General features: G+C 42.0%; 1 protein-coding gene and 2 non-coding genes across 3 annotated transcripts; 2 read left to right on the top strand and 1 right to left on the bottom strand.

The window, feature by feature from the left end:
• Positions 1 to 2,018: 2,018 nt before the first annotated feature.
• LOC118787049 (solute carrier family 22 member 3-like) lies at positions 2,019 to 16,518 on the bottom strand. Its single transcript, XM_036542455.1, has 11 exons — positions 15,887 to 16,518; positions 11,652 to 11,755; positions 11,119 to 11,273; positions 10,485 to 10,653; positions 9,255 to 9,372; positions 8,829 to 8,941; positions 6,569 to 6,783; positions 5,578 to 5,686; positions 4,926 to 5,038; positions 4,352 to 4,451; positions 2,019 to 2,591 (listed from the first exon to the last, which is right to left on the bottom strand). Exons 1-11 carry the CDS (start codon positions 16,283 to 16,285, stop codon positions 2,534 to 2,536), a joined length of 1,653 nt encoding a protein of 550 aa, XP_036398348.1. The 5' UTR covers positions 16,286 to 16,518; the 3' UTR covers positions 2,019 to 2,533.
• On the top strand, positions 11,893 to 11,966 carry trnat-agu. The gene has a single exon. It is a non-coding gene; the product is annotated as a tRNA-Thr (tRNA).
• trnat-agu lies at positions 12,963 to 13,036 on the top strand. The gene has a single exon. It is a non-coding gene; the product is annotated as a tRNA-Thr (tRNA).
• Positions 16,519 to 17,522: the final 1,004 nt, after the last annotated feature.

The following is a 17,522-nucleotide window of genomic DNA, read 5'->3' as shown; positions in this document are numbered from 1 at the left end:
TCAGCACAGTGAAAGCGACAAGCCTTATGTACATGGCAAAACAAACAAGAAGTTTCTACATGGAAAAACGACTGGGTTATTAAGCAGAAAATAAAGTAAGATATTACCTGCAATTTGTGGTTTTTGGGTTGAAGGGGTTTCAAGGGACACCTACAGTGTGCCATTGCAATATGTCAGTGCTTTGGCCAGCAGATGTACTTTTGGTGGTGCTGTCAGCTGGAGGTCAGTTTGTTTTCCTCTCCCACACTGCCTGTGATTCCGCAGCATGTGCGAACAGCGCTCATGTTAGGCACAACTGTGCATCTTTACATGACAGTAGATTTATTTGTACTGAAATTTTGACCGTTGGTCACATGCTTGTCTCTCCGTAGGTGTCCCCATGATGGTGCACGTGGCATACCAGGACTTTTATGGATGTGCTATGAGGGGTGAACATCACCCCCTCCCATGTTTTTTCCAGCATATCAGGGTATGTGTAGGATATTGTGTCCTCTGACAATGAGCGATATGGGCAGAAGCAGGCATTTCGTAATGCAGCACATTTGAATGGCTGCCACCTAGTGTTATTGTGATGTCATAAAGGGCGTCCAACCTCTTTGTGAATCTTATTGGTGAGTTCAGTTCTCCCCGAGTCCAACGGTTTATTACCCATCGTCTGACCATTGCTCCACTGAAACCAAAGCTGTGATGCCAGTTGCAGTCATTTGTGAAAAGTATGCACGCAGGCTTACATCACCGAAGCAGAAGACTAATGGTTAACTTGGAATCAGCAGCAGAAATGTCAGCATTTTAGAAGAAGTGGCAATAATTTTTCTTTTTATGCTGTGTGAGGCCTTCAAAGAAAAATAGACTCTTGTAGTTAGCTGCTGTGTGGCTCTTGTACAGCGGTGCAACATCTAAAGCTTTTGGAACAGAGCCATAGCAACAGGGTCAGAGAAAATTGTCTCTAAACGTTTAAACACTACATCATGTACTCCGATACAGAAATGAAATATACTGTATCTTGCTCTAATATACTGAGAAATGTATTGTTCAGGCTAAAAAATATGTTGAAAATACAATTAATAGCAATGAAATATATACTGCTATAGAGAAAAACTGCAGAAATGTACATATTTTCAACATATTGATTGAGATAAAATATATACACTCTTTGAAAGATTTTCTCTCTATATATTTTTAGCATGTACTGATGCAATGAGTGCCCATCTCTGGAGGTTTGCAGGTTCTATTCTACATGTGAGGCTATCACTGCATGTGAGTGTGCGGTGCTTGATCTTCCGAAAACATACATCTCCTCTTTTCTCTCCTTTTCCTTCCTCCCATTTCTTCTCACCCTTTGTCCCTTTTGCTTCTCCTTTCTCCCAACCTCCTGCTCTGCCAGGTGTCATTTCAGTGTATGTTATGTCTACCTCAGGGTAAACCTGGGCAGGGAACAGACAGATACACATGTTCTGTCTGGTAGTTAAACATTAGATTGCCCATCTGCCTACTAACATTGTTCTTTGTGTCTGTGAAACTCAGACAGGTTGTTTAGAATGGAAGAGAGGGTTTAGCAATGTTAGAAAAGAGGAGAAACACCATTTTAAACAGTGGATGCAAAAAGACTGAAAAGGCATGTTTAGTTTATTCCACCTTACTTACAGAATTCCATCCGTTGTCAGTTCAGGTACCCTTACATTCTTCTTTTTTTTTAAATCACCATTTATTTGGGTGTACAGCATATTAAAATAATGACAAGACAGGACATCAAACGGCAGCGGACTATGCCACTTCTGAATATTGCATCATGCAAAGTGATATAAAATCAATACAGCTCACTAAACAAAGAAAACAAAGACAGTTCTTGGTTATTATTCATAACTCCATCTCTCCACAGATTGTGGCTTTGTGTGTGTGTGTGTGTGTGCGTGTGCATGTGTGTCTGCGTGCGTGTGTGCTTGTACCTGTGTGTGTGTATGTGTGTGGTGTGTGTGTGTGTGTGTGTGTGTGTGTGTGTGTGTGTGTGTGTGTGCATGTGTAATTACATTTATATTTACTGTAATTATTAATAATCAGCTATCAAACAGGGGCACAGTCATCTTTAACATGAACAGTGAAATCATTCCTCAATACACTGCAGTGATAAGACCATGGGGCACAGTGTATTCAGACTTTCTTGGTAAGATGCAGGCTCTGCAATTCATTAATCTGAATTTGTTTTGCTTCCACCTCACCTTGTTTCACATTAATCTAACCTTTGCTTTGCTGAAGGCCATGATAAATGTCTGTGTGAGGTTCTGCTTCAACTTCCAGACAGTTCCTTCGGATAAAATGGCTGCCTGAATGCAAATACTGCCATCAAAATGTTGAGGTAACAAAACCAAAAAAGCAGCGCTGTTCATGTGGTGACCTGGTGTATGAGTCTGACAGTAGTGCAGGGTAATCAGCTGAAGAAGTTTCAGATGAAGGCGTCTGGAACTCCACTCTCAGATGCTGAGATTACTCCCCACTGCCTCTAGGTGGCGCTGACATTGCGATTCCTCATACTAGCTCAGACAATTCCAGCTGTGTCTGGCTTTGACGTGATGTTACCTTTGTCTTTGGAAATCCTAATTATTATAAGAAAAGAGGAACAGGTGTCAAATTTAAATTGTATGGCCACGCTTTTTTCTCTTAACACTTACATTACATTATTGGCATTTAGCAGACTCTCTTATCCAGAGCGTTTTACAGAGGTTACAGCATTTTACCTGTCATCCGTTTGTATAGCTGGATATTTACTGAGGCAACTGTGAGTTAAGTACCTTGCTCAAGGGTACAACAGCCCCAGTGGGGAATCAAAGCAGCAACCTTTCAGTTACGAGGCCAGCTCCTTAACCATTACACTGCCGCCACGCTGTACAACTCTGTACAGCAATTCTGTGCATAGTTGTCATGTCAATCAAGATAAATAACACAGGGTTACACAGGTTACAGTCCCAGATGTTTCATGCTTTGGGTTGCTGGAATGCTTTAGAATTCACTTTCGCTGAAGGAGATTTGGAAAATGCTACTGTTGTCGACAGGTAAATGGATCAACTGTCGCATACCGCTCATAGCGATAAATGTGCTGCAGAGCAGTCTCATTCTTAGAGTATTACTGCCAGGGGGGTTTCATGCTTATCACAGCTTTTATTGCCATGGAGAGAGTATCAAAGCCACTCCTTAAAAAGCATGGATGCTTCAATATTTTTAATGCATGTGTTTAGCCGATGGCTGTGAGGGTGTGGTTCTGTTCGGCTGCTAGACTTTGCTGTAAGTGTGCAAGGGCCCCAGCATCAAATTGAACCAGCAACCTTTTGGTTACCAGCCCCACTCCTTACCACAACACCACACTGCTGCAATGGTGGTTTAGTTGAAGGAGGATCAAGAGAGTAACAGTTAAAACATAAATAACATCACAGGATTCACCAGCAGCTGTAGACATAACTCAGGCCAGGGGTTTTTCTCCACGCGTTTTCTTGCATGTATTTCAGTCCTCCAGCACCAAGAGGGCAGTATAACCTCATTTTTACGACACTAGTTAATCAATTATCCCACTATCATATGTCAGTCGGCTCAATTCATCACAACCACAAATTAAATGCACAATCATAGACTGACTGGTGTTTATGTCTGTTGATACTAGCGTGTATCCGATTTCGGTCTTATTCTTTAGTATTGCAGAATATGAGGCAGTACATTAAAATGTTCACCAGGAACGTGTAAACAGAACAGTATTTCTTTGTTAGAAGGATGGGAAACATCAGCAGTGGAAAATGAGTACAGTAATCAGTAACCTCCACTGAGATATAAAAAGTAGCATAGTGTAAGAAAAAGGCAAGATGTTCGCAGCCAGGGCATGTGAAACAAACAAATAAAATAAAGTACAGGTGTCATGAGAAAGTCATGTGTGCACTTTAGTGAAAGTCCAGCGTTCAAAATTTTGTGGTTACATTTAATCACAGCTAGTTTACTGTCTCTTCTTTCATGGATTGACAGTAATATGTGAAAATGTGAAAACTTACTGAAATCCTGGCAGAGTGCCTAAGAACAGGGACTTACAACTCATAGAGCTGGCTCATTTCCCAGCTGAGCCACTGGTGTTGTGCCCCTGGGAAGCCACTTAACCTGAATTGCCTCAGTAAATATGCTGCTGCATAAATGGATTAGGTATAATAGTTGTAAGCTGTGAAAATCACTCTGGATAAGCGTGTCTGATAAGCAGCTATAATGTATTGTACACCTTGCCCATACATTGATTACACTTAATTGACAAAATTGGTAACAACTGTCATCTATATGAATGAGATCCAGGAGACTGCTGTTTTTCATCACCCTGAACACTCACCTCCCCAGAGCCACAACGTCGTCCATGGTCTCAGGCAGGTCGATGCCTTTCGTCTCCGGCAGCAGAAGGACCAGGGCTCCATACATCAGAGACATGATCCCTACAGAGGTACAATGGACACAGAATTGCACTTGTAAAAAAACACATACACACAGTTAAAATCTTTTTCTTCAGTCTAGCCCTCAGATTGGTGTTGGCTCTGGACAGCAGAAACAGACCAGCTCATAAATGATAGAGTCCACTAGAGTGCTCTCCTCCCCATACTCCCCATAAATTCATTTAGGGTTGAGTTCGGGTATGGGTTTGGGTTTTGGGTTCAGATAACATTTAGATTAAGGATTATGTTAAGGAGCAAAATTTAAAGAACAAGAGGAAGAAGCCTAAATTAAAAGAACAATAATGTATTTCCAAGTTTTTAATTTGAAAAAGAAAATCACCTGCACAGCATGAAACCTGCATGACTTAAAGCACTCAGACCAAGAACAGATATTATTTGTGAGTACAATGAGATATTTTCTGGTGAACCTGATTGTTTTTCACATACTTGCCCATGAGAACTTGCCAAGATACTCACCATAGAGCACCATTGGGAGCTCTGTCCACACGCTCACCAATCTGAACAGGAAGAAGGGGGCCACAATCCCTCCCACATCACTGAACGCTGATGTGATGGAGACTCCAATGTTCCTGACACAGAAGCCAGTACATAAAACACTTTCATTCTCACAGCACTATGAAAATGACACCACAGACCAGTGTCTATTGGTCATAATCTGGGAGATGACATCACAGACACTGACAGTAACCATTCCTTACAAGTCAACCATCGGCAATGCAGGTTTCTGCAGTATTAACTGTAGTCTTCATGTACATCTATATATATCATAAACATCAGCATTTTAAGCTAAATTACATAGCCGTTATCCTTGTAAAAACAACAAATGTAAGCAAATGTGTTCCAGTGAATAGCCTGAGGAATTAATCCTGACAGATTTATAGCTGATTCTTTATAACCAAACACTTCTGTCAAGAAGCTTTTCTCACAAAACAGACGTAGGCGACTTTTAACACAATAATCTTGACTATGCAGGCAACATAACCAGAGGGTTATTGAAAGCATCTGGAAATCAGTTGGTGAAACACATTTTCATGTCTGTAATGCCTCTGTCAGTCTCCCTCTCTGTGGATTTCCTGTGAGACATCAATGGAAGAGCCCTGGTCTTTACCGTAAAGCAGTGGGATAAACCTCAGTGCTGATCAGGTACACAATCTCATATCCCAGGGTCACCGCCAGTCTTCCGATGACAGCGATGGTAGTCTTCAGCCAGAGGATATCTGAGGTGAATAACAGGACAAACGTCATACTCCAATTTAGAGATGAGAGCACGTTGAAATTCTTGGTATTACAGAGCCACACCCTTTCCCATGCAATAGATCAAACTCCATTAGCGTAAACACCCCGAGTTTAGAACAAAAGCACCAGAAAAGCAATTCAGCAAAATGCGCTGAAAATCCAATTATTCAAGGCCACAGCTTATGTTAAAATCCATGTGACAAACTGTACACCCATTTATTTTTATAGATATAAAATATTGATAGCAGCATTGCAATGTGATTTGTAATGACCTGTAGACACAGGAAAACTATCTCCAAAACAGCACTGTCAAGTAATGGGCTCAACCATTCCTTTCATTCCTAATTTTTTGCTGCAACCAGTAATGGCGGTTAGGGCTCTTATTTGACTAAGGTAAACCCAAGGGAATGTTGGGTTGGACATAGCAGGAATGATTTTACGTTATTCAGGGGGAACTCACAAAAGGTGTGATTTATATTATGTGACAGACAGTCAGGCTGTATTAGTAAGCAACTCAGTGAGGTTACAGGTTGAGGTTATGAAAACTATTATTGTATTTACCATTGCTTTTTTTTCTTTCATTTAGCCAGTATCCTTATCTAGGGAAAATATCAATTAACATATTATGCATTTGGGTAGTAGTCCTGGTTCCTACAGTAGCCGTTCAGGTTATGCACTCTGCTCAACGGCAAAATAGCAGAACCCCGCCAGCCGTTTGTGCCTGCAGCCAATGGAATTCAAATTCAGCTTTTACAGTTAAATGCACCATTAAAAATAGCTACTGCATGGAGGAAAATGAGGTACCTGTACTTAATTCTATACTTCTCTCTACTGAAATGCTGCACAGAAAAAAAGACCCTCACCATTAGGTATGAAAGCGGTCGCCAGGCAGGACAGCCCTCCCACGATGTTGGACAGGAAGAAGGGGATTCTGCGGCCCAGCCGGTCCACCGTGAGGTAGAAGATCAGGGCGGAGGGCAGCTCCACCACAGCTGAGATGAAGAACTCCAGGTACAGGTTCCCCTGCACAATGCCGAGCCGCATGACCATGCCCTGATACACCACCGAGCTCGTGAACCTGAGTCAACGGCAGAAAGGAGGGCGCCTTCATACTCCATGCAAAGCATCATTTCCTGCTGCCTTGCCAGATTTTGCAGCCATATCAAAGCACAACCAAATGTACAGTTATTTATTACATAACGCTGATATAATCCACTACATAGCAGAGCAAAAGATGAATTACTGTAACGGAAGTATTATGAGAGATGAAAAAATAAATTAAAAAGAAATCAAACTGAGCAGGAATCATCACCTGTGTAAGGGTAAGAAGGATGTCTAGTAACACAGACTGCCAGTTAACAGGAAATGGCCCTATATCTCTGGGTGTGAGTTTACTCCACATGGTTGTTGGTTCAATACCCAGGTGCATTATGCAATTCCAGCTGCATACCATTGGCCCTCTTCTTTGCAGTGCTGATTGAGCCATCACGGTAATGGCCTTTGTGCTGCACTAGAGTTCTATCCTCATGCTGCAGACCACAGAAACTGGGATTGGATCCCACATCCACTCTCTGGGTCATCCACAGCAGGGTTATTATGTCGAAGCCTGCATCCTGCAGACGCTATGGTTACAATAAGGTCTATCAACAAAACTAGAGGGCACAGGTGACAGATGAGCTCAAATTAATATTTCACACTGCTGGGACCCCCACTGACATATTTTTACACAGGTAATTATTAAAGCATGGAAGAATGTGCCAGGATTTGTGGTTTGTGCCCTGACAAATTCATGTTCAGATGAGAAGGGCCGAATGGTCTGTTTTCATCTCTGTACTTTCTAACTATTTGATGTTCTTTCCAGTGGACTGGCCTGTTAATGTAACAAACATTAACCTAGTCCTGAGAAATGAGTATGAAGTCTGTACTTACCAGTACTTACCAGTGATTTCCACAAGGGTGCGCCACACTCACAAAAAGAGAAAGAGATTTTTGGTGACAGCGCAACTTCACCAGTCAGTTACAGTTCATAAGTTCATAAAATTCCTGGGAGATATACAGAGCTGTATGCTGAATTCATGCCTGTGTATTGATCTGGACTACGATGATCATATTATTTTATAAAGGTAATATTCTGACCTATTAATGTGACTATTTAAAATAATGTAGGTTATTGTTTAGTACTGAACGTGCATCATAACCAACAATACCAGGGCTTTCTAAACTCAATCCTGGCGTCCCCTTCTTATGAAGTTTCCATTTCAACGCTGCATTTCCACATGGATAATGAGCTGTTTAGCCCTCTAGTCTGCTAATAAATTAAATACTTTATTAATTTCAAATTCAATGTCAGCTAATTCATTCATTGATTATTGACACGTTACAACAACTATGAACATTCCTTCGAAAAAGAGTTCTTCTAGGAAAACTTTGATCTATTGATTGATTTATTGGCAAACATATAGAATCCTGGGGTGAGTTCAGAGGGCAAACAGGCATCCACGGGAGATGAAGTCCAGTGTGTAAGTGTAAGCAGTTACTAAGCACTCTTATTCCTGCTCTGGACTTCACCTCCCAGCAGCACTGTCGTATTCTGAACTCACCCAGGGTCACGGAACCCAAACCCGAAATGGCCTGAAATGTTTGCTGAGGCCAGGTGACTGTTAACCCAATGAACTGGGCAAATATTAATCATTGACTACTCTTTAATCATACATTATCTCTGATAGTCTCCCCAATGTCTATTTTTGAAAAACTTTTTTCCAGTTAAACTGCAAAGTTTTCAGCTGCCTTTGAATGTTAGCATAGAGCTTTGTGAACTAGTTATTAATCATAGTCCAGGTGACAATGACTTTGACAGTTCCTAAAATAGTCATTTACAGACCTCTACAAATTAATCCACACATGCTTCATTCTGCTGCCTTCTCCAGCCTTATTTTTTTGCCTCCAATCTGTCAATCACCTGTGGGCTGAGCGTACCAGAAGTTGCCCCATGGAACTTATGAGTTAGTTGTGGGTTACCATTACATAGCTCTGGTCATATTTCTATAACTAACAAACAACACTAACATAAAACTAGAACTAATGATTTCAGTGCTGAGCAGCCAGACACTGGAAGAGACTTACCATGAATACATCAGGATCAGGGTGTACTTTCTCATCTCTGGGGTTTTGAAAACGTCCAGCGGAGATGGGTTATAGGCTTCAGCAACCTCTGAGCCAGGCTCTAAAATTTCCATCTGAAATAATAAGTTCATAATAAGTTCATAATGCACATGTGATGCACTGTAGTATCAACACTGAGGCCTGTATTTAAGCCAGCTTGTGCTTTCAGTAACAAATTTAAGTAAATGTGGCACAAATGTGAAAGCAAATGTTTTTTTATATCATACAGGGAATTTTTCTGATAATTTAGATGAGTGACAAATTTTGAATGTGTGTTTTATAAAAAGTAGAACAAATTAACACCTGTTTGTTTGTTGGAGTAAGGGCATAGGAGGTGCGTTAAGTAGAGGTGAAACTCCTCAAAAATAAATGAGTAATTGCAGCAACCTCAGTGTATTCTGGTGGGAGGGTTTTTCCGTTCCGTCTGGCCATGTCTGCTGTGATCCTCAGGGCTTCCTCCGTTCTCCCCATGGTGAACAGCCATCGCGGTGATTCCGGAATGGTCCTTGAGAATAAAACACAGCCGTGAGTCATCAAACATGAATCTGTTTTTCACTGTTCAATCGTCAATTTTCAGTTTGGAATACACCCCAACAAGATGGCTAACCATTATCCATGTCAGGAATGTAGCTGCAGCTTCCTGGGTTGGCCAGCAGATGGCCACATAACTTCCTGTGTTCTCTGTGTCTCATTTAGTTAATGTCCTTTGCCTGTGTTGACTGGTAACTGTTTTTGCCTGTACCCTCTGCCAATCATTCATGTCTTTGCTGAGTCTTGAAATGCCACATGTATGAGTGTGCATGTGAGCAAGCGAGCAATCTTGTGTGTGTGTGTGTATGTGTGTGTGTATGTATGTACTCTCTTGCCCAAGTGTATTTTGGATCTTGCAAATCTCCAGTAAAAGTAACTCTGTCTTCTTTGAATCAAACCTCTTGTGTCTCAGGTTCACTCCGCATTTGGGTTCTCACTGGGTTTGGGTTCTCTCAGTGTTTGGATTCTCTCTGCGTTTGGGTTCTGACTGCGTTTGGGTTCTCACTGGGTTTGGGTTCTCTCTGCGTTTGGGTTCTCACTGGGTTTGGGTTCTGACTGCGTTTGGGTTCTCACTGGGTTTGGGTTCTCTCTGCGTTTGGGTTCTCACTGCGTTTGGGTTCTCTCTGCGTTTGGCTTCTGTCTGCGTTTGGGTTCTCTCTGCGTTTGGGTTCTGTCTGCGTTTGGGTTCTCTCTGCGTTTGGGTTCTCACTGCGTTTGGGTTCTCACTGCATTTGGGTTCTGTCTGCATTTGGGTTCTCACTGCGTTTGGGTTCTCTCTGCGTTTGGGTTCTCACTGCATTTGGGTTCTGTCTGCGTTTGGGTTCTGTCTGCGTTTGGGTTCTCTCTGCGTTTGGGTTCTCTCTGCGTTTGGGTTCTCTCTGCGTTTGGGTTCACTCTGCGTTTGGCTTCTGTCTGCGTTTGGGTTCTCTCTGCGTTTGGGTTCACTCTGCTCCTTGTCACATCCTGTGTGTTTTTGGGTTTGTATTTTTGTGCAAAATTTGTCGCTCAGAGTTAAGGATAAACGCACTGTGGTTAGACCGAACAGAGCGGTGAGGTGAGAAGCATAGTCGCGATAAACGTGCCTACCAATAATACACCATCAGCAGGAAGCAGGGTACGGTCAAGGTGAGCTGCAGGTCCTTCCATGCTGGGATGAAGTAAGCGATTCCAGGCAGAATGATGACTCCCAAAGTGAAAAAGATCTGGGTCACTATCCCCACCAGCCTCCTGTGGTCGGAGGTGACGATCTCAGTCACTGGGAGGAACAGGGAGAAAACATGTGGCAAAGAACAGCGTTAGTCACTCACCCAGCCGATGCTCTATTCCTGCCTGCATTATCCACTCAACAAAGGTTCAAAAAGTCAAGCCAAGTCAATCATTCACAGCCATTTGTGTGTTTTCTGAACAAACACTGGCAGGCTTAGCCATTGAGACAATCATTAATGTTGAATGAGTTTTTAATTACTCACTGTAATTACTCACAGTAACAGCTATCATTAGCATACTCATTGTCATTAGCATACATTATATTAGTATAATGATTGGACAAAAACTGCTCAGTGTTAGCATGTGCATTAACCAACATTAGCGAAGGTGTTTTTCAAAAGGAAAATATTTATTGCAACTGCACTCCAGAAAGCATGACATTATTGATTTGCTGTTGCCTCTACTCTGCTTATTGTGTGATAAACAGGATTTACCCAGCATTCCTGGGTCTTACCCAACACATAGATAGACATCCATGCTCCCTTCCCAAAAACTCCTTGGATAATGCGGAACACCAGCAGGACTATGTAATTGGGAGAAAATATCATTCCTACGCCAGAGACGCCAAGTCCAAATATGGAAATAAGGAAGCAGAGTTTTCGTCCATACCTAAAAAAAAAGGGGAGGGGGGGCGAAATCAAGCAACACAGATTTTGGTAGGCTTGAGCTGCAGCTGATGGTATAATATGGCCATGTAAAAGAACACTGACTTCCTGGTTTTCTGACATTTGTGATAATGGCTGTAATATAAGACAAGGATTCCTACTGGCTTTTTGGCTACTATATCAGATTTAAGCCAAAAGCCAATTTGTGCCAATATTTCTCAATAGACAGAATTATCTTTTACACGTTTTCTATTCCTTTTTCAGAAGCAAGAAGCATCACATTCTGCACACAGGTAAGCTTTCCTCTACAGGATGTAAATTAAACACGTCCTATAAAACATTGTACTTTTTATAAAAACATTAGAAGTAATAAATCACATACTTGTCTGCTGCGTATCCTATCACTACGGCGCCCAATAGGAAGCCAGCATTCAGAAGGGCCTGATTTAGGTCTGCTTTCCACTCATCCTCACACACCAGCTCAAACTGCAGCAGAGAAGTACAGAGCTGCAATCAGGGACTGTGTGCAGATACCCCATACGGAAAAAAAAAAATCATTATTGTCATTTTAGCAGACGCTCTCATCAAGAGCAACTTATATTGGCTACAGACTTTATACATGTGGCGCCGTGGCTTAGATGGTTAAAGCGCCTGTCTAGTAAACAGGAGATCCTGGGTTTGAATCCCAGCGGTGCCTTTTGGGCATGGTAGTGTAGCATAGTGGTAAGGAGAAGCACTTGTAACTGAAATGTTGCTGGTTTGATTGCCCACTGGGGCACTGCTGCCATACCCTTGGGCAAGGTACTTAACCCACAATTGCCTCAGTAAATATCCAGCTGTATAAATGGATAACATAAGAACTATAACCAATGTAAGTTGCCCTGGATAAAATCTGCTAAATGTTACTAATGTAATGTAGCTGATCTGGGGTGATTTGGGTTTCTGCCTAATCAGCATCTCCTTTTTTTTGCTGTTTTATTATGGATTGATTTCACAGATGCTGGGGGTGTTTGCTAAATGACAATAATGTAATCCTACCCCTGAATTTGCTCAATAATTTGGTCACTGACTTTTTTTTAGGGCACTGACTTTTAGTTTCTCTAGGGTGGACTGTGCTTGTCTAAACAAACCTACAAAAATAAATGGCATCATTGTCATTTTAGCAGACACTCTTATCCAGAGTGACTTATGTAGGCTACAGTTTTTACATGTTATCCATTTATACAGCTGGATATTTACTGAGGCAATTGTGGATTCAGTACCTTCCCCAAGGGTACAGCAGTAGTGCCCCAATGAGGAACTGACCGAGCCATCTTTTGGTCATGACCCTGCTCCTTACCACTATGCTACACTGCCGCCATTTGTGAATATACATTTTTTTTTTTAGCTTAACCAATATATTTAAAATATGTAAGTTTTGGCCATTTTGCCATTTTGGTATATATTTCAAGGCGTGTGTGTGAGATCAGAAGCTATTTCTTCCCACCTTTCAGCAGAAATTTCCCTGAGACTGCCCTGCTCTTTTATTGCATGTTCTGATTTGCACACTGCACAGAGAAATTAACTTATCCACTGTGCTCAGAGTGAGAATGAAATATCTGTAAAAAGATAAGTTAGACGGCATCCTGTTATAGTCTGACCTGGAAAAGAGATTGGGGTCAATGTCTGTACCCAAACAACACAGACCATATGTGGCGCCATGGCTTAGATGGTTAAAGCGCCTGTCTAGTAAACAGGAGATCCTGGGTTCGAATCCCAGTGGTGCCTTTTGGGGACGGCAGGGCACCATAGTGATAAGGAGCAGGACTTGAAACTGAAAGGTTGCTGGTTCAATTCCCTGGGGCACTGCTGCCGTACCCATAATTGCCTCAGTAAATATCCAGCTGTATAAATGGATAATATTGTAAGTTTGTCTAAACAAACCTACAAGATCTTTTGTTTGGTTGGTATTTCAGCCCAAAACATCCTCTAATGAACATCAAGATCCACTGCATCCTGAACTCTTCAGGGCCTCTCCTTAACTGGATATATCAACAATAACTGCAGCTGTATCTGAATACCTATAAAAAAGCATTTGCAGATCCATATTCCTGCAGTCATTGGTATCTCTGGCCAGTACTGACTCAGGATCAGTGCTCTGGCAGTCACCCACGTGCAGTGTGAGCAGCACTGCTGAGATACGGTAGCAAAGCCTTGGGGAGCACCTGTAGGGGGGGGACTGATAAAGCTGTGCTGATCTGAAATCAGAGCTTTGTTGACCTGATGGCGACATCCTCATTCTGACGAAACAGCGCACGTCCCATTTGTAAAATTGAAAGTATCAAATGTTGGAGCTGCAGGAGTGTTGTTATTATTGAATGGCCTGTTTGTGGTACAGGGCCAGTCCTGAAAGGTTTCCACAGAACTACAGTGCAACACTCTGACAGCAAACAGCTCACAGAACGCACACAGCAGCTGTTTGTGATGAAAATTCAGCCAACAACTATTAATATAATCAAGACTGCCCCCTTTGTTTGGATTTACTCCTTAAAAAAAACATTTTCAAAACCTTTATGGTTCAATATCGCATTCATTTCTAAAAAGGACAGAGAGGAAAAATCAGATTTCCCCTTCTGTTCTGCTGCCCCAACGGTCAAATCTGCAATAAAAACGGATGAAAATCTCAGGAATGTGAACAAAGTCCACTGACCTGTAACCTGGGTTCTGAGAGTCTCCCGGTCTCCCTCACTATCTTGAGGAGTTTCCATGCCTTCTCCTTACCTGCTCTGTTTTTATTCTGGAGTTTAGTTTAGCATTTGTTTACCCTCATTTTCTGTGGAAAAAGCATTTTCTTTTAATTCACTGAGGTGCTTTTAAAGCCTAGCTGTTGGAGAAAAATGTAACATTTTTTGAAAGGATGACTACTTCCTCACAAAATCAAATGTAAAGATTAATCTGTGCACTTAAAGCAGTCTTGTGAAGGCTGGTAAAAATCCCTGGTACCTCATAACAGAGGTCACATGACATAAATCGACATATATGTTACGGCAGAACCTTATTGGGTTTGCAGCTGTGAAAACCTTCAAGATTAGAACTTGGGAGGTCCAGTGAGCCAAGCTGAAACTGTTGTGTACGGTCAGCTGTAGCACCAGCTGTACACATCATACTGGCTGGAGGAAGGACACAAACAAGCAACAGAGATAGCTGACCTCACCGATGAGTGCGTTACAGAGACTCAGTGACAGGAAGCAGGGTCGTGCATTAAAAACCCTCTTCCAGCGAGCTGTTTTAATTCTTAAAGTAGTTAATAATTAAATAATAACTCTTGCTGTAAAGACTGCATTTGGAGGCTTTGCATAAGGGCCCCGTTTTTGTTTACAGAACATAAACCTCTTGCTTCATGCTGGAGCATAACTGTGGGATGCAGCTGGAGAACATGAAATCACAACTGGTGAGCCCAACCTTTTGGCAGCAGTGTGGACATAGCGACGTAATTTCCTGAATTCACTGAAATTCTGTTGCTGAACGCAGCACTTCCCCCCAGCAGCGCTCAAGGGCCTTTTTGTAGAAAGCTTTTGTAGAAAGATAAACAATCTTTAATAAACGTTTAAAAAAAAATCCCTGATTGCTGTTAGGCTTCATGGAGACCCACACAGTTGTTTGTTGTTCATTTATTCAGTGCATGTATTTTTCTAATCTAGACGAACACAAAGGTTAAGGATGCTACTACAGTTTAAACAAGGTCTAAATTATATCCCATTATATGCCCCATTATATTATATTCTTGCTGCGCTGTTACTCCAGGCTGTGATAAGTCATTCAGCTGTTTTGCATGATATTTTGCTGTTGTTTGGCAGCTCAACAATGCATGTTCAGAGAAAGCCCAGATTTCTTGTGCCTTCTGGGTAATATACAGTTCATGCACTAACATAAGAATTGCTGCCTTGTACTCTGCTAGTTCTACTGAAAGAGTGCAAGGAAGGACATCCCAGGTTTTTATAATTCCATCTATTGTTTTGTGTGTGTAGCAGATGCCCCTCTAGAACAACCGTCACTGTACAAATTGGAATGAGCAGAAAAGTACGGCAAAGGTTGCCTTCATGCCATCTGTTATAGCTTGCTCTGCTTTGCAACAGGAACTTTGTTGGGTGTTACTGTATGGATGGTGAATTGGAAAAGATTTTAATTCACACCTCATTTTTTTTAGATGTGTATCAATGATCTTTTTTCAATATTTATGGTTTTAGGAACAGAAATTACATTGTCTAGAGTCTTGTCTGTACTGAATTTCACTTAGTGCCAGTCAGTAACACAAAGTTCAAATTTGGGGGAATCTTGTACATGAGGACACACTTGTGTGGGTGCATATTTCACTCTTGGAAAAAGGACTGAATTAACATAGACATTCTCTCAGACATGCAAGAAAATGTGCAAAAACTCAAATAACTCATTGTCAATAGTACCTCAACTCATTGTGCAGACATCATTCACAAACACATTAGCTAATGTATTACTTTGCCACAAATTCTTGATCAACAAATGTAATGTTCAGCAAATGACACTCCTGTGAGATTATGCATCCCCCTATCACTCACCCCCTCACCACTCACCACCCTTCCAGTGCCTTTTGGACCCTACCTCGGTGACAATTGTGGAGTGGGACCGCTCAAACACCCAGCCGGCATCACAGGAAGCCAGCGGTGTGGAGTTGGCTGCAGGACGCCAGCCTGCAGGGTCTCCACAGCTGATCTCAGAACTGTTCCAGTCCACATGGTAGCGCTGGCAGCTGCTGAAGGAGCCCTGCTCCGACCGGGGCACAGTGAGCTCCCTCAGCTGCTCCTCTGACCAGCCACACTGATCCTGGATCAGCTCCGCTCCGGGGGCCTGGCACCAGTGCTTCGGGGTGTTTCCCAGGAACACGACCCCCACGAAGGTGAAAGCGAAGAGAATCCCCGGGATGCAGCCCAGGAAGCAGACCAATTTCTGGTAAGGTCCGAACTCCCCCACAGCGACCAGGAGCTCGTCGAAGGACGGCATGGCGCCCCTGCCGGGGGTTCGGCGACGTTCGTCTCTGTGAGCGAGCAGGAGGAGCAGCAGCAGCGCCAGCAGGTCGCTAGGGTGTTTGTGTCTCGGCGACGGGGCTCGGAGTGTGTGCGCGCGCAGGCACGGAGGGTCACACACCGACGCACGCTCCCGATCCCACTGTGAAGGACCTTCGCTCACGGTGAAAAGATAAAAAAAGCAAGAGGCATGACTGGTGCAGCCGCGCTCTGCAGAACACTGAGGACTTTTACACACAGGAACAAAACTATCAAGCGGGCGGCAGAGCCAGAGTTTGATAGCGTTATCTGATATGCGGCAGAAGCAAAGCCGCCTTAACCCATTATAACCACAGAACAGACACAGCACATGTAATTACCTTCTTGTACAAGTGAGTTCTCATATTGTCTGGATCACCATGGGAGTAATTAGTAGATATGTATGATAAGGTATGAACAGTGACTGACCTTAATTAATGCACACATTAAACATTAAATAAAACATACACATACATTAAACAAAATCATACATCATACATTAAAACTGCTATTAATTGGTTTAAATATATTTAATACATGTTTTATATATTTTTATATATTTTACATGTTTATATTTATATAAGTTTTTAATTCCAGAGGGGGCACTGTATAAGCAAGGTACATTAGTTTAATGACTTTTTTTGAGATATTTAGCCGTATTAATCAATGTCAAATGTAATCTATTCAAGTTCCCTTGGATAAACCCATTTACTAATAAAGAACTGGTTGTATTCCCCACAGACAACTCATGTGAATCCTCAATGACATTTAGTAATTTTGATAAGAAAGGGCTGGAGTTTCCGCAACTTAACATGAGCGGTTAACTTATGCCCTTTATACCTCCTGTGTTAAATGCTTAGTTTGTAGCTAATGAATAATGTCAGTCAGTCAATAACTCAGTAAACATAAGTCTATGAAATAAAAAAAAAACACTTCACAGTGTGATTTTGGGCACCCAACTTTCTGAAAGGTCCCTCTAGGTAGCATAGAAAAATCTTGATGTGTAAGTTTTTTTGCCTTCAAGATGAACGCAATGGCTGATATACACCTGGAGCTATTCTCTGGAATATAATCAGTAGTTTACTTTCCAAATGCCAAGAAATACACGCATTCAATTGGATCTTGATATTGGTTTTGAATTTCCAGCTCATTCATTTCAAGTTCCCTGATAAGTACTGCTGTTTTTCCTCAGAGAT

This window comes from Megalops cyprinoides, chromosome 12 (assembly GCF_013368585.1).
Source record: "Megalops cyprinoides isolate fMegCyp1 chromosome 12, fMegCyp1.pri, whole genome shotgun sequence".
NCBI lineage: Eukaryota > Metazoa > Chordata > Actinopteri > Elopiformes > Megalopidae > Megalops > Megalops cyprinoides.
This window is presented reverse-complemented; position numbering and strand designations above follow the sequence as displayed.

Bases quoted from the DNA above. Each gene is read 5' to 3' on its own strand.
- LOC118787049 (XM_036542455.1), bottom strand. From the start codon at position 16,285: ATGCCGTCCTTCGACGAGCTCCTGGTCGCTGTGGGGGAGTTCGGACCT. The intron at 11,756-15,886 runs GTAGGGTCCAAA...TCTCTGCTGCAG, and splicing joins ACTCCACAATTGTCACCGAG to TTTGAGCTGGTGTGTGAGGA. The intron at 10,654-11,118 runs GTAAGACCCAGG...TGTTCCTCCCAG, and splicing joins GATGTCTATCTATGTGTTGG to TGACTGAGATCGTCACCTCC.